This window comes from Papilio polytes, unplaced genomic scaffold (genome assembly GCF_000836215.1).
Source record: "Papilio polytes unplaced genomic scaffold, Ppol_1.0 DF820622.1, whole genome shotgun sequence".
NCBI lineage: Eukaryota > Metazoa > Arthropoda > Insecta > Lepidoptera > Papilionidae > Papilio > Papilio polytes.
In genome coordinates this window covers 554,399-578,359 of record NW_013528582.1, presented here as the reverse complement: position 1 = coordinate 578,359, position 23,961 = coordinate 554,399, and the positions used below count along the sequence as shown (strand labels likewise).

At 33.3% G+C, this 23,961-nt stretch overlaps 4 protein-coding genes across 6 annotated transcripts in view; 3 read left to right on the top strand and 1 right to left on the bottom strand.

Moving 5' to 3' along the window:
- The first annotated feature begins 550 nt into the window (after positions 1-550).
- LOC106110477 lies at positions 551-3,685 on the top strand. 2 transcript variants are annotated; one of them, XM_013292319.1, is made up of 9 exons: positions 551-1,185; positions 1,284-1,472; positions 1,807-2,000; positions 2,252-2,385; positions 2,448-2,575; positions 2,670-2,910; positions 3,060-3,195; positions 3,322-3,406; positions 3,492-3,685. In XM_013292319.1, exons 1-9 carry the CDS (start codon positions 628-630, stop codon positions 3,639-3,641), a joined length of 1,815 nt encoding a protein of 604 aa, XP_013147773.1. In that variant the 5' UTR covers positions 551-627; the 3' UTR covers positions 3,642-3,685. The 2 variants fall into 2 exon arrangements, with proteins under 2 accessions (XP_013147773.1, XP_013147774.1); XM_013292320.1 differs by having other exon boundaries at positions 552-1,185; positions 1,284-1,463.
- A 402-nt stretch (positions 3,686-4,087) lies between these two features.
- On the top strand, positions 4,088-10,655 carry LOC106110515 (protein preli-like). Of its 2 annotated transcripts, none has more exons than XM_013292372.1 (7): positions 4,088-4,305; positions 4,669-4,845; positions 6,167-6,274; positions 7,149-7,254; positions 8,040-8,189; positions 8,806-8,999; positions 9,968-10,655. In XM_013292372.1, the coding sequence occupies exons 2-6, from the start codon at positions 4,754-4,756 to the stop codon at positions 8,977-8,979; spliced, it is 630 nt and encodes a 209-aa protein (XP_013147826.1). In that variant the 5' UTR covers positions 4,088-4,305; positions 4,669-4,753; the 3' UTR covers positions 8,980-8,999; positions 9,968-10,655. The 2 variants fall into 2 exon arrangements, with proteins under 2 accessions (XP_013147826.1, XP_013147827.1); XM_013292373.1 differs by lacking the exon at positions 4,088-4,305 and adding an exon at positions 4,465-4,573.
- Positions 10,656-12,342: 1,687 nt separating this feature from the next.
- On the bottom strand, positions 12,343-14,005 carry LOC106110433 (probable methyltransferase-like protein 15). Its single transcript, XM_013292257.1, is given in 3 exon segments — positions 12,343-13,395; positions 13,458-13,732; positions 13,818-14,005. Coding segments are annotated over 3 exon segments (1,350 nt in total). The 5' UTR covers positions 13,889-14,005; the 3' UTR covers positions 12,343-12,391.
- A 2,568-nt stretch (positions 14,006-16,573) lies between these two features.
- The window catches only part of LOC106110411 (neurexin-1), a 94,721-nt gene continuing 87,333 nt past the window's right edge, over positions 16,574-23,961 (top strand). The window contains exon 1 of the mRNA XM_013292236.1: positions 16,574-16,723. The gene's annotated coding sequence lies outside the window, so the exon portion shown is untranslated. The remainder of the gene's footprint in view (positions 16,724-23,961) is intronic.

Below are 23,961 nucleotides of genomic sequence, written 5' to 3'. Positions count from 1 at the left end.
TTCTTTAGTTCATTACATAGATAATACATATATATTCATTACTTTTATTCATATACCAAAAAAAATATTAATGTTTAGTAGTTTGCTTACTTTAATTAGATAAAGATTGTTTCATGTTTTTTTTTGCTTACATATATGGATAAAATAGATAGAAATAAAGTTTATTCTGTGTATAAAATTTATCTGTGTACTATAGCTAAATTGCATTATTGTGTAATTTGTATAACATCAATGTTAGAACTACAAAAATTTTAAATAATACAGAGCTATTTCCAATTTTAGGTTGGTCGTAAATTAGTGAATAGATTAAATATTAAAAAAATAAATATTTATAATATTATTGGTGTTTGGAACTATTAACAGTTTTGTTTTAATTTTGGTCCAAATGGCTCAAAAGCCGGATTTGTATTGAGGAACATACAACACGCGTATACTAAAATCGTACACACTCATAGTTGTTAAATGACTGCTAATAACTGCTTTAACATTTTAAACAAATGATTATATATTTCACGTTTTTTTAATTTGTTGTTAAAAATAAATTTGACACAAGTCACACACGACATTTGCTATATCATTTACATAATACGTATAATAAATAAAATTTAATAAAACAATAAAGAAAAAATGAATTGCTACAAAGATTACACACAAAAAGCACGAAAACTAGGCTTGGTCGAACCGCATATAATATTATGTGGTGATGTTACACCTAAGCTAAATCATTACATTAAAATATTGGACGATTTGCATATTAACGAAGGATCATATCAGGAATACTATGGTGAAGTGAAGAAGATCGTAAATAGCTTCATTATTCACTGGACAGAGGTTATGAATAAAGCGATCAAGGAAGCAGACAAAGTAACAAAACTTGTGAACAGGGAGGAGCTGATAGATTCTGTGCAAAAAACTATTGGATTGCAAAAAATCAAACAGATCTTCTTCGAAAAATCTTTCCTTCCTGTTACTTGTTCTGAGGAAAAAGTAGCTTATGACGAAATCCTAATGCGTAATGACAATCATCTTGAGGGACTAAAGAACTTGGAACATGTTATAAATCAAATGCGTGATCATAAATCGATAGAAGAATTCTCGAAGGATCATTTTAGTAAATCGTTGCGATCCAAGAATGATATATTTCGTTTCACTCACACTTATATTGCTGTGATGTTGTTGAGGAACGTAAGTGAATGGTGAAAAAAATCACTGTTAATTATCTAGTATGCATGTCATAAATTTTAATGCCAGTATTTTTTATGTAATGTTGTTATTATATTTAGATTAACAAAATTCGAATAAGCTTGGAGGAGATCGCACACCGTGTTCGCAATAATCTCCAACAATTGGAGGAAAAACGCGGTGAAGAACTGAACTGTCTTCTCAATCAACTCTACAACAAAAACAAAGAACAACTGGCTGTGTCCAGGAAACCATGGCGGGACTCCTCACAAATTGCCGAAGTAAGAATTGTAAGCAACTACCGAATTTTGTGATAGTTTAACATCCAACGGCAGATCCAGGGGGGGGGGGGTCATGACCACCCCCTAAGCTGGCTTGTTAAATGCTTGACAAAATATATTTACATATTTTGTCAAGCTCTTGACTTGACCACGATTATGTGACCCCCCCTGGCGCCACAGCTGGATCCGCCCTTGTTAACATCTCGTCTAAATAAAAAATATTTTATATTGTCCGGTAAAAATAACAAATTATCCTCTATCTGGGTCTGCTTGTTTTTAAAGTGTATGCAACGATTTTTTTTTCTTACCTTTAAATATAACTCTTAACAAAGTAAAAATGCAGGTTCAAAAATGCCTGGACAAGTTGAAGTGCAGGATAGAATGTCACAAAGAAGGAGTTCTGGCCAGAGTTAAAGAAGAGGCCGATTACTGGAATGAAAAGCTCAAAGAGTTCAATCAGATCGACAAAACTGTCAAGGATCTGAACGAGATAGAACAGAAGATTCGAGAACAACAACAGACTTATCTCAGTTTGAGGTAGATAGTATGGAACTTTATTAGTGAGACCCCACTGCTGTAACATTTGTATCTAATGTAAATATGTCTCCATTTTTTCGGAGACGAGAAAACTTGCGTTGTTCCGTTTATTATACAAGTTTGAATAAGCAACAGTAAGGTTGTGACACTAGTCAAAGTAAGTTACTAGTGGAATGGGGTGTCGGTGTCGGTATTAGTAATATTTTTTTTCACACTTGAATGACCATTTTTTTTTCGATATACGTGACAAGGGATACTGAGATACCGCCAACAAAACGCAGATGTTGGGAGCATATGGAAAAGATGTTCAATACGAAATTAGAACGTCTAGAAGAGAAGAAAAAGGAAGCTGGAAGGGCACTGATTAGTTTCTTCAGTGTTAGAGGTAAGATAAGAGTTTGAGAACCTCTTCCCGCTTTCTTTTCTATGCTAACAAATATGCCGTAGGTCCTGATCATATTTTCTACAATGATAGCATCGGTCGTTACTACGTGGACGAGTACGGCCACAAAGTGTATTGTTATGACTACGGTCTCAACATGTACCACGTCAATTGCAATGGAGAATTCTTTGAGGTAATTGCTTAATGTAATATGATCCACTTCGATGTTTGTCAGATGGTCAATTTGACTATAGAACTATTGTAGTGTTAATTTGTCGGTTTTTCAGGCACATGATACAGAAGCATATTACTATGATGTCAACGGTCGATATGTTCTTGATGCGAACGGTGATAAAACGTACAAAATAGCCCCTTGCACGAGTTCGTATCGCATGGTGAACGATCTGCTCAAAAAGTGCACGGTGGATTGCGGACACTCAGAGCAACAGAATAAGTCATGCAAGATGGATATAAGACATTGCGGAGATAATATCAATGTACCTAAGACTAAGATGCAGAATATAAAAGGTTAAAGAAATTGAAAAATTTAAACAGCAAATTGTTTTTTTTTTCATTTGATTAATAAACTTCTCGATAAATAAAGTCTAAGAATGTTCCTAAAAGAACATCGGAATAGATCCTTCAATGGATTTTTACAGAAGTTGTGTTCTTTCTAGGGACTCTTAGTAAGGAAACTGCGTTATACTTGTGGGACAGCTTTGGCCATATTCTCCCGGAGGTGCTGTACCAAGTAGCTACGGAGCAACCCAAGAACCCGATACACTGCCTCGCTCATAAACTCATACGTTACAAGTAAAATAAATAACATATTTATAAAACTTAAATCTTATTAGTTTATTGCCAAAATGTAATGAGAAGTAGTAAGATGAAATAATTTGTGAAATTCTGTCATAAATACTGGAATTTCAAAAATTACAGGTACAGTAGAACCCTAACAGAAATGGAGCAAAAACGTGCAGAAGCTGCTAAATATCGCGAAAATATTTACCAAGAACGAAAAGATGTTCGTATACTAAAAGACAATGATGAATAATTTTTTTTTCAAATCTAGTTTTATAAATTTAAAATATTCTGCGTGCATTTTCCAGAAAGCGGTAGCAGCCTCTAAGGAGTGGAAGTCTAAGCAAGTGAAGCGTCGCAAACCAGAAGAATCTGATGAAGTTGAAGTTCAGGCCGCTTATGGAGCCCATTTAGCCTGTCAGGAGTTTATTAATTTCTTGCCTAATTTTTATGGATGAACTCACAAGTCTGATTATACAAATAAACGTAATAAAATAAGCAATCTTTGTTTAAAATCTGTCATTTTAGAATAAAAGTATATAGCAAATTAACAGATATTTAGGCATCACAAAATTTAAAACTAGTAACGTAAGAAAGCAGAATAGTATTTGCAAACATCTCTACATACCCCTTTTGGTTACAAATAGTAACAGTACAGTTTTCAGTATGTTACAAAGTACTCTGTGCAAATAGTGTTGTATTTGCTCTGTTAGAAGGGGGTATTTTATATTCTGTGCAGGAATAAATGTTGCCAACAAAATGTTTTTCTCGAAATTACGTAAAAGTAAAATAGAATTTAACGAAAAGAAGGAAATTGATGCACTTTTCGCATTTTTATAATGCAGCTTTTGATTAATTCTTTTTTGCTTTTTTGGTAGTCTTATAATGGCAACATTAATAAATTAAATCAGTGGATTCTGGAGTTATCCTATTATCTGTCAAAAGTTATCGAAATTTTATCGAAAAATACTTGAAATATGACTGATAACATGCGATTTACGGGCGAAGTGTTCACCATACCCTTAAAGTAAACTTCGAAAAGTGAAACTAAATCTGCAAACACCTTCTGTTGCGGAAGATTCCAATATACAAACACTTTCCAGTGTCAACTCCGGCATAAAGGTGATTATAAATATTTTAATACTTTACATAATTTATTTATGTTTCAGTTTTTTTTCATTTAATGTCGTAAATAATAATGCGGCTAGTAAAAATGATATAACATTTGTGAAGGTTATTTATCGTCACATTTGTTGTGAAGTTTTTCCGCGGCACGCTGCCGCTGTCTTCAGATTTTGTTGTTTACTTCCGTCAGTTGGTCTGGGAAGACGTACGTGACTATCATCACAAAGCCATTACGCGCGATGTTTGATTTAATTGAAATAAATTAGTACGTTCAATTTTGTGACCTACTTTACTGTTTATGTAATCATGTATATTATTTAACAGAAATTCTAAAGTGATTGATTATGCGTATTTTTTAAGGTTTCAAACGAGTATGACGCCTTAAGGCCATCGATCCTACATTCGCCATCATTCCAGTTTACAAATTGTGAGAACAAAGTGAAAAATGGCAAGATACTTTGAGAATACAACAACTTTCAACTTTAGTTGGGACCAAGTTGCCTGTGGGTATTGGAAAAGGTACCCTAATCCACAAAGGTAAGATTCAATTTTTATAACACCCATAAATGTCTTTGTTGTGCTTATTTATACAACCTTCTTTATGTTTAAGAAACACAAATTGTCTGTCCTTGTTGTCCACTGAATATTTTTACATATTAAATTATTTTGTACACAGCCATTTGTCAACAATCCAATAAGTAAACTTTGATTGTTCTATTGTTAATTTAATAATAGTAAACAAAAGATCTTGGAAGACAAATGACCTATAAATCCTTAAATAATAAATATTATAAATAACAATTATAATTGGTTAGCAAATTATGTACAGTTGTGGAAATCTGTGGTGTTCCACTTAGATAAATTCCATTGTGCTTTGCAACCACACAAACTTATATTATTACAAATAACAAAATAGCTAACAATGAGTTGTGCAATAGTGTAATATTAAAAGCAATTAACCTTAAAGAAACATTGAAAGCTGCACTCTATTGTTCCAAACTGTTTCAATGTGTACAAAAGATCATCTGACCATCCTTTTAGGAACATCATTAGAATCCCTGACTGTACTTTTTTGACCAAAGTAATAGATAAATGTTCATGTAATTTCTTATAATAACATTACAACATGTGGTAGTATTCTCTATGAATAATGTTAGCCTTGACTTCTAGTTACTATATTTGATTATTTACCTACATTTGTTAATATACAAAGCTATAAATGTGAAATAAATTACTGGTTGGTAAGAATATAACCTTCATTGTAATTACTGTGTTGAAATACAAACCTTATAATCCATTTACCATATCAGATTTTGTAGGTTTTCCTTGTATATGACTTTGTCAATTATTATAATATCAAGTTATTTATTATTTTATCTGTAGATAAAATAAACTAATGCTAAAATTTGCATGTTAGTGGATTGTCAATTTCTAAAGAAATTTATTAAGTTCAGTTCGTATTTTAATACATTTAGGGCCTGTCCCACCACTAGCTCATAAAGGTTTAGATAGCTTAACTTTTTTTTTTATATATTTGTTAAGCTTGACCATAATCCCACCTGAAGGAAGTAATGATGCAGTCGAAAGATGGTACGCTTTAGGTAGCTGTTCACTCTCCTTTTGAAGGCCCCCATGAAATGACGTCACTGTCAGATAAGGGAACAAAATCTGATACTTTCATCACATATTTTACATGTTGGATTGTTATCAGACAATTTACAATTTGGTGGGACAGGCCCTTAAAGTCAAATACTGATTCTCTCAAACAATCTGCTTCACAAGTACCTCTTACAATCTGTTAACGTCATTTTTATGGATTAATTTACTATTTTTTTAACATATAAAATTTGTTTTTCAGTACACATGTGTTATCCGAGGATACATGGAGTCGGCAGGTGAGGGATGGATGTTTGTATACAAAGCGTGTTCTCACAAAAACCAATAGGGTGCCAAAGTGGGGTGAAAGGTATTTATTCTATTGTTGTACTTGTATAATATTTTAAGTACAAATCATAATTCATTTGAATTGTTCAAAAATGATTTTAATTTTTTTGGTTGTAAATATTTTAAATCATTACTTGTTACGTATTTTATCAAAAATGTATAAAAATAAACTGGTAGTGTTGCTTAGTTGTTTATGACAATCAAGTTATGTCAAGTTTTATCTAATCTGTGATGCATTAATGTTATCTTTGTTTTGTTTGTTTCATTACTTTCTACATTAAAATCAACCTTAAAATGTCACGAATTGTATAATGCATTAAGGATTTATACATTTGATAAGCGAGTTTATTTATTAAGAAGACATTTGCATGAATTTGAAAGCAATATTAAATGACAAAAAAATGTCATCAAAATTGGTTTATACCTTTGAAATTCAGAAAATTTACTAAGTAACTAACTTTCGCCCGCGACTCCGTCCGCGTGAAATTAAAAAAAAAGTAAATAGTCCATGTATTCTACCAGACTATCCTCTTCAAATTTCATTGAGAGAGAAAAATATCTAGGTAAAGCCATTCTTGAGTTATAAATAGTGTAACTAAAACGACTTTCTTTCATATATATGAATAATTAAGAAGCAAAGGTAGCCTAATGGTTTATGGGATACCAATCTAAGTCGTAGGTTCAAATCCCGACATTTGACTATTGTGAATTCAAGTTTATCTGGAATTAAAAATATCTAATATTATAATCAAGTCAACCAACCCGCACTTGGCCAGCGTGGTTGACTATGGCCTAGTCACCCCTTATTAGGGTAGGCTCCGAGCCCCTCGTTGGGGACGTATAGTGAGCTGGTGATGATGAATATTATAATAAGTAAATAAAAAAATGTTTTCCAGGTTTTTTAATGCCAAATCCATAAAGATTATCGAAGAGAGTATAGTTGATCCGAAAGAGAAAGTTCTAGTCACTTACACAAGGAATTTGGGATACACAAAAGTCATGGTAAGATCAAATGTTATAGTTTCTTCTAGAGTATATCTACCACAGAGATATGAAAATAATTCTACTAAAATATAGTTACTAGTTGTTACTCGCGTCTTCGCCCGCGTGAAATTAAATTTTTAAAATTGACCAAGTGTTTTTTGAGTTATTGCATTACATACAAAGATACAAATCTTTCTTTATTAGTATATAAATATGTGTAGGAAATGTAAGTGGTACAGTCATAGTTCAATGCAATCTACAGTGTAAAGTACACTGCAGTACATTACAGAGTACAGTTCTGAACAGTACAGTACAGTGGAGCACAATGCAGTAGACAGTGCACTGCAGAGCTATGCAGCTCATTATTTTTATCGCAAATAAAATTTAATTTTTAAATTAAAAAGCTACGTATCCCTCGGGAACTGGACATTTCTCGGGGATGAACCTTATCTCATGTGTACTCCAGACTTTGTTTTATATCTGTGCCAAATTTCAATATGTTATGTTGAACCGTTGCAGAATGATCGAGTAAACATTAAAAAACTAAATTAATGAATCCCACGGGAACCGTAACTATTCCCGGGATAAAAAGGAGCCTATGTGTTCTTCCAGACTATACTCTAAACCTGTGCCAAATTTCATGGAGATCCGTTCAGCCGTTTAGGCTACAAACGCTAACAAACATCCATCCATCCATCTAAACTTTCGCATTTATAACATTAGTATTAGTAAGATAATTCCGCAAGCATTGAATAGAGTGCGGTATAGTACAGATGTATTGAGGTATGTTGTATGTTACTTAGAGCGTGGTGGAGCGCGTGGAGTACCGTTCTCTGGGCGGGGGGCAGACGGTGGCGCGCCGCTCCGCCTGGATAGACTCCCAGGTGTTCGGCTTCTCGCGCGCCATACGAGCATTCGGCGTCGACAGGTTCCGCAAGAATTGTACGCAGATGGTGAGTCACCACACACTACACTACTCACCACACACCACACTACTCACCATATAGAACGCTCATGTTGTTACAATAAGACATCAGGACAAAAATATGAATTCTAAATACATTAGTCTGTTTAGGTTACCCAGGTCACAGTTATGGTTGCATACTAGAAATATTAAGCATTTCTCATTGTGAGTACAGCTTACAATCTGATTGGTGTCAAGATTTTGAATGAATTTAGGGGTTTTATTATTCATTTAACGTATAAAGTTTTATTTACTTACTAGCTTTATCCTACGACTCCGCTCGCGCGAGATTAAAAATAAAAAACAAAACTGAGTAGTCTATGTGTTCTTCCAGATTATCCTCTACATCTATACTAAATTTCATCGAAATCCGTTCAGCTGTTTAGGCTGCAAACTAACAAACATCCATTCAGCCATCTAAACTTTCGAATTTATGATCTTAGTGAGATTTATAAAAGTTTACTATACAGACAGATTTTTCTTACAGTTATTTTTTCTATAATGAACTACATTAAATTTCTTACATCTAAATTATTTTTCAATCTGCTACAATTATATCTATCGTACCAAACGTAATAATCAAAGTTTGGTTATTTTACTGTTAGGTGAATGGTTTCAACCACGTGTTGCACGCGATGTTCCCGCGAGCGGCGGCAGGGGCGGGGGCAGGGCCGGCGGCGGGCGCGCCGGTGCGCGAGGCGCTGCGCGAGATGCGGGACGCGGCCGCCGCCGCCACCGGCCGCGCCACGCACAACGTGCTCTCCGTCAACACCACCTAACACGACTAACGCACTTGACGGTCAGTGGCACATATATGAAAAATAAAGTTACATTTCAGGTTAAGTGCCAAAAACCCAATGGCCTACCTACCAACCAACCAATTTAATGTGTACTAGCTGTTCCCATGCGGCATCACCCGCATGAAATTACGAAAATTTCATTTTATTGTTTACATTTGTCAAATTATCAATTACAAATGTCAAAATCTTGCTTTCTTGATGTTGGCAGCAACTTATGGTCTCTTTCCCATTAGGTTTTTATCCAAAATATGTACCCCCTAAGTTTGATGGCGTGAAATTATATAACCTAAAGCGTGACGTAAGTGTAGGGCTTATTATTGAAAAAAGGATTATTCAAAAACATGCTGTTATTGCTGACATCGTAGGCAACAAAGAAGTGTGTGTTTACGCTTTATTATAAAGGTACATGTAGATTGTTTTTAAATTAGGCTTACATAATATAATACATATAAGTGATATAAACTGTGAGGGATAGAAATAAGGTTTTTTGTTTAACTTAAAAATAAAGACACACCCACTCCCCAGGTCCCTAACTTAAAATGTGTTAGTGGAACAAGAGGGCGACACAAAGCTGTCATGAAATAAAACCAATTTATCGTTACCATGGTAATCTTGGTTCTTTGCTGCTATTGGCTTATAGTGTTTGTTACTTCCCGGTTGATGATTTGGCCCAACATTTACCAACTAAATTAAATAGTGTAGGCTTTTTGCTAAAAATACTCAATAATTTTTTTTGTTATATAGTATACCAGCCATCACACAGTATTATTGTACAATTCTTTTTTTTTTTACGGTTTAGGTTATTGTATAATTCTTTTTTTTATATTTCAGGCTAAAAAAATTATGTATACCACCTAAATACTATATAATTCTGTGTTTAACTTGGGTCTAACCAAGTATATCCCTGGTATAAATAGTTTTATTTAGTTAATATCTAATTAAAAGGTAACTTTGTTGATAATTACAGGCCTATTCATCAGGAGCAGCCGCTTGTGTCAGTTGCCAGCCATAAACATTTAACTGTCAGTGTGTCATAGAGCAATCATCACAGAGCAGTCCATAGACAACACTAAAGTTTTATTTTGTTGTGGAATATGTGAACTGAAATTTCAGTGATAAATCATAATTATAAACTCTGATTAAGAGAAATGTAATTAAATACCTCATTATTATATTTTTTTTGTATAAATTAGCAATTTTTAATAACAGACTACGTTCAATTAACAACTTCTATATTATACAGAAATATATACGGTAAAATCATTATTTGTATAAACTGTGTTCTTATTAAAAAATAAAATGTAGCTCTACCGAGCTATTTCTGAAACATCTGAAATAATAAACTGTGCTTTGACTTGAAATTTCAAATAAAGATCTTTGTAACTATTTTACCCTTAAAAAACAGCATAATATTTATAGTTTAATAAACAATATAGGGTTTAATGCTCGTTATATTCAATTATCGATTTTTTTAGTTCATGAAAATAATCATGTTAATATGTATAAATTTAAATGTTGTAAGAATCGAAAAATATTTGTAATATTATCGAGCTAAATATTGATGAATATATCTAAGTAATTTTAGACAACTTATTTAATTGATACTGTCGCTTTAAACTGAGCAACACTTCTCGTCAAGACTCAGGTTGCGCGCCAATCTATCCATACTTCTAGTGACATTGACAGCTGTCAGCTAGGGACGTGACGTTTATGCCGGTAATCTAGAGTTGCGCTAATTCTACAGCACGGTAATTATTTTGTTTTTAACAGTAATAATTAAAAAAACCTAACTTCTATATCCATACTGTTTACGTAATAATAGCTTTTAGTTACATGTGCAAAATAAATTAAGTAATTCACTAACAATGGCTTAATATCTATCTTAAACATATTTAAATTCTATAGGACATTTAAATTAGATCTCTTTTGTGGGGATTTTAAATTTGATCAAATTTAAATTCACATTTTGTCAACATTCCCCACCCTTTCCCTTTCCTGTTTTAATTCTATTAATGAATTTAAGGAGGGACAACTCCCCTCCCCTGCCTTGCTTTGTTCCCTTATGAATATGTCTAAATCAGATTACAGTCAAAAATATATGAATAAAAGTGTTAAAAATATGACCCATTAAGAAGCTTAAAAACACTAATTTAGCCAATATTTATGAAATTATATTACTTTCCATGTGTACACTGCCTTTTTTGCATAAATTTTAGCTACTCGTACCTTTAACCACATTCCTACTGTGACCTTGGAATATGCTTGTGAGTTGAGAAAACGTTTTTATTATTAAAAAATCTACTGTCTATAGATTCAATATTTTATTAAATTTCGTTTAACTTCAGGTTAACTTACTGGGTTAGTTAAAATGTCCTTTATCAACTTTGTAGTGAATATTGAAATAAGCATTTAAAATTGACTGAACTTGTATTAGTGTCTGAATTTGAGAACCAAATTTTATGCCTTTGTTGAAAAAAAAAAATAATGTGTAAATGCATAATGTAATGAAATATTTTTTTTAATAATGTGAAAAATGCTTTGTTTATGAACTTTATTTGAATATTGCAAAGAAATAGTGTCACTTTGTAATGTAAATATTTTTATGTAAATCAGTTACGAAATATTTACCATAAAATCTTTTTTTAAATATCTCATTTTTACATCTATCATCTTTTGTCTGATTATTGCAAATCATTGTCAATTTTAGTATTTCTAGGAATTATGCATTTTAGCGTTTACTAATGATTATGAGTAAGAAATTTTAAAATAAATTATAAAAAAATTCATAAAAAATATCTTTTAAATCTTAACAGAACTTATAGAACATTTATGTATAAAGGAAAGTCGAAAATAGCTTTTAGGTTCAGAATTTGTATTTAAATAGTAGAGTGTTAGAAATATAATTAGAAGTAGCTCTCAATGTGGGAATGTGAAATGGAAAGACGGAGAAATAAATTATTTACATAATAATTTGATGTTTTTTTTCTTCTACTTGTCTGATGTAATTGTCCATGAACAGAAAAAAAAAATTGCTTATGGAAATTTGTCTTAAACCCACTACACTCTTTTAACGGAACAGTTGAATTTAGTTAAATGTGTGTTGGCAATATTGTAACCATCAGTGGAACCGTATAGAATGGGCGCCTTCGACTAAACCATCGCACAATTGTTGTGCGACTGTTGATTGTTTTGCAGCCAATTCCACTATCTGGTTGCACAACTAAAAATCAAGTAGTGTGCGCACATCAGCAGATGAAACAATTGACAATCGCAAAACGGTTGTGCGATTGTCAATTGTTTGTCAAATTCAAAAAAATGTGTTGAACGGACTAAAACAGGTAATGTGTTAAATTTTTTTATTTCTAGTCTAAACTAAACTAGTTTATTCAAACTATTTAATTTTGATTGCAGCTCGTAGCCGTGCACTCCTACTTCTAGGGTTCCTTTCTACTTCATCATCAGATGGAACCTCCACATGCTTGTTAATCGCTTTCCACGGAGTGTCTAAAAACTGATTGATAGTTTCTTGATCTTGTACTAAAGTCGGACTCAAATATCTTAAAGGTACAGGATTAGCAACATCATTGATAGTGTTGCCAGCTATATGCCTTTTTACTATTGTATCTTCTAATGAATGAAAACAAATTGTTACCAACCTACCATTAAGTTTTAAATAATATTTCGACAATACCATACCATAATTTATTTCATTTAATTCATTATTAACAAATATCCTTAATGCTTGGAACACTTTGGTAGCATTTGATTGAGGTCTTTGTAATTTATCAAGTCTAAATTCATTAGGACAACAAGAATCAACAATATCAACCAATTCACTGGTCGTTTCAATGTTTTTAATCATATACCTAGCTTGTATTATAGTCTGTGCAATTTTCGCGGCCTTTTTTTCTTCACCATAGACTTTAAAAATTTTATACAACTCCTGTTCGTTAGCGGTAGCTAACACTTCTCTGGCAGTTATTTGATTTGGATCTCGACCTGCATCCATTCTCATATCTAAATAACCATTTTTGCTTATTGAAAATCCTCTTTCACCATTATCTAGTTGCATTGATGAACACCCGAAATCAAATAGTATACCATCTATGGATGATTGTTTTATATTTTTCTCTTTTAAGAGAGCTGGCAACTCACTAAACCTTCCAAGTAATGGTACCACTCTATTTGGGAACTCATTTGCCAGTTCTTTGGCCTTTTCATGTGCTACAGGGTCTCTGTCAAGTGTTATTATCCTACAATCTGCAGATGTAAGCAACTGTCTAGAGTGGCCACCTGCACCAAACGTCATGTCTATGTACAATTCATTGTCATTTGGTTGTAAATATTTATTGACTTCATTTAGCATTACAGGCACATGATCCTTGTATTGTGCCGCTTCTGTGTTTATTTTACGCTTAAAAGTGTACCGATAGAAATGTTTCAATTGTCGAGAAAACATTTTTAATCTTTGTTAAATATCTTTTTAAAGAAACCTTTATTTTCTTCTTTCAAGTAAGATAAAACTTCATTGGAAAGCATCAAATTACACTCCTCTGTGCTAAGACCAGTTGCTGTACTAGTTTTGAGTCTTTTATATTTGTTTTTATAGTAATTGTCGGCTAAACGATTCAGAGAGTTGTATTGTCGGTTACACAAATCGGTGTCTAAATTTTGTGTTTGTGTAATATCGAATGCTGCCTTTACTTTGTCACGGATGAATTTTCCTAGATCCCTGGAAAATGAGCATTAAATCAATAATTACATAACATTTTAAGGTTTAAAATACGTTTTATTTGTGTACGTAAATGTGAACTAACCTGTCACCCTTTGTACTATCAAGGGGCCACTTAGCTATGAGTTTTGTAAATTTTTTGTATTGCGTAGTCATAGCTTATACATTATGCGAAGCTATTTTATCAGAGTAATTTATTACAATTTCACAGACAAATTATGGATTTTGAAAAATAACCTAAATCAACGAATGACATTTAAATGACATATGACATCGACGTATTGTCAATACACAGGTTATAAAATGTTGTGCATTGTGTAAAGTACGCAGATTATATATTTTTTTGTTTTGATAATAAACGGACAGACTGGTTCAAAAGCTTAACACCTTTATACAAACTATCGCACAACTGTTGAGTAATTGTCGCTTGTTTCGCAGCTCATTCAACAGTTTAGTTGCACAAGTAAAAATCGAGTAGTGTGCGCACCTCCATTAAGCTCATAGGAATCAAAGTGCGATAGTTTAGTTAAATGTGTGGGCGCGCTCTAAACCTTATGAATGCGTTAAACAAATCTTACGTAGGTCTTTTTGTATTTATAGATTTGCTTTTTGTATTTATTGTAATTGTTATTTAAAACTACTGGGCCGATTTGACTAAATCTTCACGAGCCACAATTGCTCTTTTATTCTTTATTTATTACTTTTTTTATTCAGCGGACAAAACCACGGGCTAGTTATCAATAAAACAAGAAAAACAACGTAAAGTCTCGATTTAATTCAATTACTATGATAGTTTCAATTCAATGACATAAAAAGTACCTTCGATTCAAACGTGTTTTTGCTCTCTAGAGTCAATTTGTGAAAGTATTGGTCATGCAGTTTGCCGATTGCGATCCTTTGTTGGCCTCAATTTCCTATCGGATTGCTGACGTCACTGGAAGTATCCCTCGATGTAAGGGTACATTCACATTTAACACAAAATGACATGCGTGGCGCATATAACCACGTTTTCCTTTAATAAAGTAAATTTCCTTCCCCGTAGACATTTAAAAATACATGTACGTTGTGTAATCTGGACGATCCTCGGCGGTATTTCCTAACCAATACGACCTAGGGTCCTTCGAGAAGCGAGCCTACCACTTCAAAGGCCGTCAACGCATCTGTAGTTCCACTGGTGTTGCGGATGTCCATCGGCGTCGTTGATCATCTTGGTGTTCCAGCCATCCACTTGCCTCCTTATCTTATAAAAAAAAAAGATTGCGTGTGTGTATGTATCCTATTGCTATGATTGATTGAACGTAACCTCATTAGGGGCATCTACCGATGTCTGGCGGCCCATTTCAAGACGATTTAAAAATGTTTGTCACATTACGAATTTCAAACTGTTTTTACGAAGAACGAAAATAATTTTGTCGTTAGCGTTTTTTTTTTTCAAGACGTTACAAATATTTTTTAAATAACATATTTGTTAAAAATATTGTAATACATTACAGCTTTAATATTTATTGCGTAATATGTATATTTTCAAAACTTTTGCGCCTAAATCTTACTAATATTAAGAATGCGAAAGGTTGGATGGATGGGTGTTTGTTAGAGTTTGTAGCTTAAACGGCTAAAAGTCGTTGAAATTTGGCTTAGATATTAAGGATAGTCTGGAAGAATAGGCTACTAACTTTTACCTTTTTTTATTCCACGTGGACGGAGTCGCGGGCGAAAGTAATCTTGTGATAACAAAAGAATGCAGTTTGATTTATTTGTCGATTTTGTTGCTTTTGTAACAAATTAAATATATTAAGACTATAGGTTATATCAAAAAAAATTAATAAAGAAGATATTGTAATATAACGTTGTCAGTGTGGTTCGTTTGAAACGCGAAACCCGTGTCTTCCGTCGAGCGAAATGAGGGCAACATGAACCGTTATATTTGCCCAGCCTCGTCTTTATTGCTCGACTTCCCGCCCAAGGACGTACTCTCCCACTGCACTTCTGAACGACTGATTTTGTTCCCGAAAATCAACATTTTTTCCCCTCGACTTGTCTCTTCCTACTATTAACAACTACAACAACGACATAGAAGTAACTTTACATTTCATTGCTGCTTTAGTACTGAAGCTGGAACACATCTTCGATGTTTAACAAGCGATGGAATTTATTTTTCTGTAAGCGTTGTCATCGAAGACGTGATTGGTGGCGGGTAACGCTGAACGTTACAAAGTGTGAGCCTTTTGTCTAGATTAATGTACGTTTTCATCAATGGTTTAGAATTTTATCCCTTTCGGTATTAACAGCGATTACGGGGTGACAAAGTTTGTTGATATAACACTCTGGAGCAAACACTTTCACTGTGAATAAAGTTATTTTAATAAAGGCGCGTATAATTTTCTCATTGTTATGGTCATATCTCCTTTCCGCAAATGGGCTTAATCGTCAAAGCAAAGACTAGTTTGAGCTCGTTTCAATAATCCTTAGTTTCAAAGGTGACTTTTATAATATTATAAATGTTATTTTCCTCTTTATTACGCTACGCAACGCTACTCGCTACAGGATCATAGTACTACGTAGTGATTGTGTAGCGAATCGTAACAGACTTCGTAGAATCGTACGAAACGAAATTGATAGAACAATTAAGGAGAAGTTTTCGTACATATTTGTACCTATTTGTGGGCTCTACGTTGTATATCTATTTGATTATGTGATGAATTTGTATGTATAAAAACGTTTAGTAAGTTTCAAGTTCAAATATTTATACTTGTAAAATACAATTTTAGTGGAAGTCCAGCTTAACCCGTGGGCGGGTTGCGCGCGCAAACGGCCGCCATTCTGTCTGCAGTCGGTGTCGGCGCGCGACGCTCGCGCCATGCAACGGCAGTTGCTCTAAATTACATAAGCTTAACTTATTATATCTTAATTTCGAGTGTATGTGTATGTAAAAGTGTGTAGTGTTTGTTTAATTTAATATTTGGATGCTGACGGTGGATAGAAGTTGTGAAGGTAAGGAAGTTTCCGAGTATATCCTTTAGACGCTACGCTATATCCTACGTCCTTGTTAGATATATTATCTTCCATTGTATACATATGTAATGCATTTAAAAAGTCAACTTAAACACGTTTTTTTATTTAAAAGTTCTTATAAAGATTCCTATATAGAAGTATACGAGTTAGTCCTGTTTTTGTTTGTTATTGGCTTGTTTCGATTATTGATTTTGTTGCAAGGCTTCTATTCTTTAGACGAGTTTAAAAGTCGTGAAGACAGAAAGCTAATGAAGTGAATAAACGTCGCTCGTTAATTTCATTGTGTACAGAATTTTGTGTTCAATATCGTATTTCGATTGTATACAAAATTAGAATAAAACGTACAATAGAATATTAATTTAAATACAAAAGGCAAATTTGCTAAATTTTTAATAGACTGAATTCGTCTTTCTTCTTTTGGAACCGTGATTCGCGTATTTTTTAAAAATGTAATTTCTATGTGTGATTTTCACTTTGGCGTTGCTTCTTAACTTAAATAAATCTTAAAAAAAATCATAAAAATTTGTTGGTTTGTATTTTTCAGTTATAATTTTTAACTTATTGTGTAGTTGACACAATATGATAGTTTATAAAAGTGCGTCGGCTTAGTGATTTGAGCACTTGACTTGTAATCTACAGGTCTTGGTTTCGAATCCTGCTGTACTAATGTCATTTTCGATTTTTTCATATGTACATAATTTACCCTACTTTGTTACGGTGAAGGAAAACAACGTAATGAAACCTGCACATATCGGCGAAGAAATTCATAGATATCTGCGAAGTCTACCAACATACAGTGGGCGAGCGTGGTTGACTATGGCCTCGTCACCCCTTACTTAGGTTAGGCTTCGAGTTCTATAGCGGGGACGTGTGCTGAGTAGAATAGACAAGGAGTTTTTTATATTTGTTTTCTACCGTCTTTATTGACGTATAATAATATATCTAATGGCTTTCTTCTCAGGTAGAAATGGTATTGTAAAGGTACACATTAGTTCAAGCGTAAAAAGGATTCATGTTAAATGTTAACTAAGTCGTGTAGGAGGGAGGCACAACCCACGCGCTTACGAAATGTCAATTCATTGAAACAGAAACACTCGGTTCAAAGTCTGTGAATATTATGAGTATAAAATTATAATCTTACTAATATTTTAAATGTGAAAGTTTAGATGGATGGATGTTTGTTATAGTGTGTAGCCTAAACCGCTGAACGGATTGCGATGAAATTTGGTGTAGATGTGAAGTTGGTCTGGAAGAACACATAGGCTATTCACTTTTGTTTCTTCCAATTCCACGCGGACGGAGCCGCGGGCGAAAGCTAGTTTTAGATAAGTATATAACTGAGTTATATTTTTCCTTAACAAAGGATTTTAATGATTTTGTTATGTTCAACAAATGCGAAAGTTGTTGGATAAAGGTATAGATATAAAAATAGTCTGGAAGAACCACATAGACTACTTACTAAATATTTTTAAATTAAGCGCGGACAAAGTAGCGGAGAAAAGCTTGTGTTTAATAAAAGCAGTTTATTTTATTTTTATCCTAGTAAAAATAACATTCATAGTTAATGTAAATTTTAAATTTAGCAATGCTGAAAGCTTTAGAGAGGAGAAAATAAATGTACTTTTTTCTATAAAAAAATATTTTTAAAGAGATATCTAAAATTTTCATGAAAACAAGATGAAAGTTATGAATAGTCGGTGCTGTAAGTTAGAAAAATATACTTTTCCTTTGATAAATACGAGTAAAGAGAATTTCTCCTCAAAAGCAAAGTTTATCGGCTTTAGATATCGTAAAGATCCGAGTGTAAGAGTTTTTGCAGACTGAAAACGCCTTGTAAAAGTTCCTTACATTACTTCGACGTTAGTTCGAAAAGGTCCGACGTGTTAGCTCTATAAATTGGAGTAAAAATCCTTTATTTCGAAGATTCAATTTATGCGATACGGTTTCTAGGAAAAGATGGTATCCATACTCGAGTAAAACATAATTGTTCTTATAATGTAAAACATCTGACAATCAAGTTACATAACACACGCTTTGAAAGGCGTAGTAACGACTTTCGTCTTGTGGGAAATCACGTTACAATTACCAAGTAATTACTTTAACTTCATATACCTTACCTTGTAATGGTCCTTTTACATTGTCAGTTACAATATCAGTCTGTTATTAAAGAAAATAAACGCATAATGTTATTTGATCCTTGAATTTCGTATAATATCGCACAACTGTTGTGCGATTGTCGATTGTTTCGCAGTCAATTCAACTGTTTAGTTGCACAACTAAAAATCGAGTAGACCTCCATATACCATAAGCGCATAGGAATCAAAGCGAGACTAAAGAGTTGTGGCATGGATTAATCAAAGGTCTGCGCTTACTAAAGACATTATAAATCTAAAGACTAGACATCGACAAATTATACTATAGCTTGAATTACTTTGTTTCCAGTGTTAAAAAAAAAAGTCAGTAGTAACGTCAATTGTTCGTAGGAAATACGCTTTTACACAATGAACTCTTTTAGTGAATTCATAAATGTTTTTACCTGCAATTTGCAAATAAGACAATTGTTGACGTTGCTCTTTGCTTCGTAGTAAGGTTGACTTAACAATGAGTTTACACAAGAGCGAGGCAACGCATATTCTTATAGAACAATTGACGTAACTCTGAGGGTCATGTCCTATGAAGATGTACAATCTTGCATACAGGAAATGTAGGTGAAAGAGCATTTGATGATTTTGTCCAATTAACTTTCTCGGTAATTTATGTATGATTACCTGTCAAGAGGTCTGTGTCTGTCTATTAGGAATAGATTAATAAAATTAATTAATAGTTCTAAATATAACACACTAGTTGTTCCCGTGCGGCTTCATCCGCATGAATTTATGAAACTTTGTTTTATTGTTTACATCTGTCAAATTATCAATAGCAAATGTCAAAATGACATGACATGACAAACCTTGGCAATCTTACTTTTTTGATGTTGGCAGCAACTTATGGTCTCTTTCCCACATTAGGGTTTTTATCCGAAATATTAACCTCCTAAGTTTAATGGCGTGAAAACATGTAGCCTAAAGCGAGATGTAAGTGTAGGGCTTTTTATTAAAAAAAGTATTATTCAAGAATATGCTGTAATTGCTGACATCTTAAAAAAAAATTAGCCTATGTTACTGATAACGTAGCTTTTTAATGGTGAAAGAATTGAAATCATCCCAGTAGTTTTTGAGTTTCAATTCATAGGATACAAATTGTTCCTCTTTATAATATTAGTATAGTTGAAAGGGATAAAAAAGGTTTACAGCAATGAATACTCACCGTAACATCCGATATCAAAAACTAAACTCTATTACGTATAAAAGTTGTAACAAGGTGTGGCGGTAACGGGCAACTTCGGCAGTTAGCGCGGAGTTAGGGTCAGCGTAGGCAATTAAAATATCGAGATGAAGTCCGTGCTCGCTCCAGTTAGATAAGTCACTGTGTTATGTTGGGAATTATTGAGAGAAAACTTTTGTCTGTTAGTTATTATGTCAGTTATATAGTTACCTTTTTTTCAACTGATTATTTGTTATAAAACAGTATAAGTGCGCGCGCACACCTTTTTAGTAGCTCTTTGATTCCTATAAGCTTATATGGAGGTGCGCACACTACTCGATTTTTACTTGTGCAAATAAACAATCGAAAGACTGCGAAAAATCGTCAATCGCACAACTATTGTGGTGATGAACAACAAAGGTGTGCGCCCGCTCTTATACAAGCCGATTCACATTTTTGATGTCATAAAAATAAGCCGAAACTCGACGACGACATGCAGAATGTGCCACTAACCTCTATAAATTGACAGGCTATAAACAGTGGCATTTTGAGTCTGTAGTTGGTCGCGGGGATGGTTTATTTACCTAGTAATACTGATAGACTTAACTGTTAATAAGATCAAAAGGGAAATTTAAGTTGGATAATGATACGATACGATACAATAGCTGTAATTTCCATACATCCATTTTTACAGATTAGTGATTTTCGAATTGTACCCTTCTGTCTAGGAATTTATAACTGAGAGATCCGGAGGCCTAATTTTAGTCCCTTTCCCTTTCCACCCTTTTCTTAAGAGGAGAGTGTGGGAAAGTGGATTCGACGGTAGAGACGCATAGGAAGGGAAATGTCATCTTTAGGTGCGTCTTATCCTCCGTCAATTATGGGTAGGTAACGCATCTGCAATTGCGGATGTCTATGGGCAGCGGTCGCTTTCCATTTCCGTGGATTCAGGTGGCCGCTTGCTCGTTTGCCACCTTATATTATGTTAAAAAAAAATCCTTAAATGTTAACGTTATCGAAGTGGCTTAAGATGGTTTGAAATAAGATAAGAAAATTAGATCTCGTACCGCGACGTGAAGCGGAGATTATAAAGTTTTACAGGTTTACATAACGCCTTCGTATATTCAGCTAGCGGCTTAACAATTTCTGCCAATTATATTACGTTTAGTCTTATATTAATTTGGATTTTCGTCGTAACATCTTGAAATTACGCTTTTTATTAGAAAATAATTGAATTAAATCAGAATTATATGTATTTACGGTTTAAGAATCTTTATTTACCTTAATAAAAATTTACAATTTACTCACTTAAGGTAATAACTTATGCTAAATATAATATTTTAATGAAGCGTACTGACAATTTATTATACATTTACTAAATGCGGGAAGCTACAAAATATTATGTATACAAACTAATACTATTATTGCGTTGCATCGAGATATGGAATACTGGATGTGGCATGGAATATTTTCATTAATTAATTTATTCTATAAATTTTGTTTTGCTTTTTATTTTTAATAACTGTTTTTTTTATACGTATCTTTTTACTCCCATTATTTTAGAAGGAAATCTTACATTGTATTAACTAAGCTATTAACTTTATATAAGCTTAAACATTTTATACAACAGCGTTAAGTTGGTGCTTAAATCCTTGTCCAAGTTGCGACGTTTAAGCTCTTAAACACATCTATGTAATTGCGCTTCCGGTGTGAAAGCTTACATTATTCTCGAATCTTAGTTATTCTTGCTAAATACGAAGTTTTGTAACTTTACGTTTGAGATAAACTAGAGAGTTAAACGTAAGAATCTTATGGATATGTTTGTGTTGGATTTAAATTTTTGTTTAATAATAATTTATAGAAAATTGACACATGTTTTATTCTAGTTTTTTGTTACCTTTTTTATGTAAAATAAATACCTAGGAAGCCATATTTTGCTACTAACTGGTTGTAATAAAATTTAAACACGGGAAGCAAATATAGATAAGTTTGATGTAGAGCGCAAAATAAATAAGCTCTCATGTTCTTAAGATTAAAGTAACTTGAGTTAGCAGACTATGTTTACATAGAGTAAGTAACTGTTTGCTTAATTCATAATAGTAGGTAAGTTGCATTTCTACGTAATGTAGTTTGGAGGTTAAATTACATTTTTTTTAGTCTGACTGTACTCCAATGATATTTCGCGCAAGTTGAAATTGGTTTAGTTTCTCAGACTATAGGAAGTTATAGTAAAATTTACATTAACTTTAACCCCCATAATGTTAGATAATAAATATACAGGATGTCCGAGAAAGACTTGTACAATGAAGAATAGTTTCTTTGGTCGAAAACTTCCGGACACCCTGTATACAAACGAAATAATTCCTCTACTGTCAGTCGGGAATAAGTTATATTCTATGTTATTCTGGTGCAAATGTTTAATTACACTACATCGTTACTTTCCCGTTGCAAATCTGAAATTCGCTTCTGTTACCTTTACGTAAATAAAGCTCGTCTACGCTGCGCTTTGAATACAACTAAAGCTTTTAAATTTAAGCTTTTGCTTGCTTTTCGGATGCAAAAAACGATAGCAGGTTTAGCAATTTATGCAAATTTATACTATCTTTGTTTTATAACTGCTGTTTTGTGTATACGTACTTGGTCGTAAATTTTGTGTGAATTCAAAGTTATTTTCTCCTGGTACATAAACTGTAATATAGAAGCTGTTTTTAAAACAAAATAGCATATTTTAATGTCTTAAATATTTTTATTGGTTGGTTCCCCATCTGCCTTTACGCAACATAGTGCATTAAATTGTGTTTCTAAAATAAGGTCACACGAAAGTACGGACAATACTAACCTAAATTCCTAATACATACAGAATTGTTTCACATGTGTATTACATTGCCCAGTCCTGTACTTTCTCTACCACAGGTATTTAGTAAACCACACTAGAGATCATATCATATGTAATTAAGCTTGCATTTAGATAGTATGCAGTTCGGTTGTCTGTAATTGATATTATGCAAATATATTCCAATGTTAGTGGCATTTGATATCACACTTATTCCATGTAATGAATGTATGAAGATGATTCCTACGTAGAGAAGAAACTGGACAAACTAACTTTACAGACAGTACAGTTACAACAACAAGATAGTTACCACACAGTGATGAAATTTGGTATTATAGATTCATCTATGTTAACATAATAAAGAGTAAATGCACACTTCTTTGTTATGTAGCCTTTTTGGAGTGCCGGAGGGGAAATCTTCAAAAAATATTTGCCTTATGGGGGAAGGTAGGGTTATGTAGGATTTGAACCACTAATACTCCCGCGGTTGCCATCCTCTAGTGACAGAGTCGGAGGTTCTGGGGTCTCCAAGGAACACACCTAAACCTTCGGCACTCAAACTCTTCCTGTGGCTCCACGATGTTACGGCAACAAAAGACCATTCTAGATTACCGTCTTCCCGGGATCATTTGATAGCCTATGTTCTAGTTTTTATGTAGCCTAGCAGTGGATTGACACAAGCTGGTGATGAGTTTTACTTTAATGTTTTTTTAGATAGCATCTGTCAGTATAACAATCAATATCGTATTAATATAACTCTAAAACTTCAAGAATAACAATTGCTGAGTAACAAAAGGCATGTTTTATTTTTTACGCACTGAAGTCGCGAGCAAAAGCTAGTCTAGTATAAATTTATCATATCACATTTCTAGCGACAAGCTTGTTAGCAATGTGGTAGAATTTGTAAACGAATTATGTTAGTAATTAGAACTAACGTTAATTTATGAGGACTTGTGAATGTACAGAAGCTTCGTAGTTGTGAATTGCTTTGTTCAAGTGCAGTTGTTATTTCGCTGTAGGATTCTGTTATAATTTACGTCGCATTGTTTTGATAATATATAGTTGCTAGCATACTGTAGAC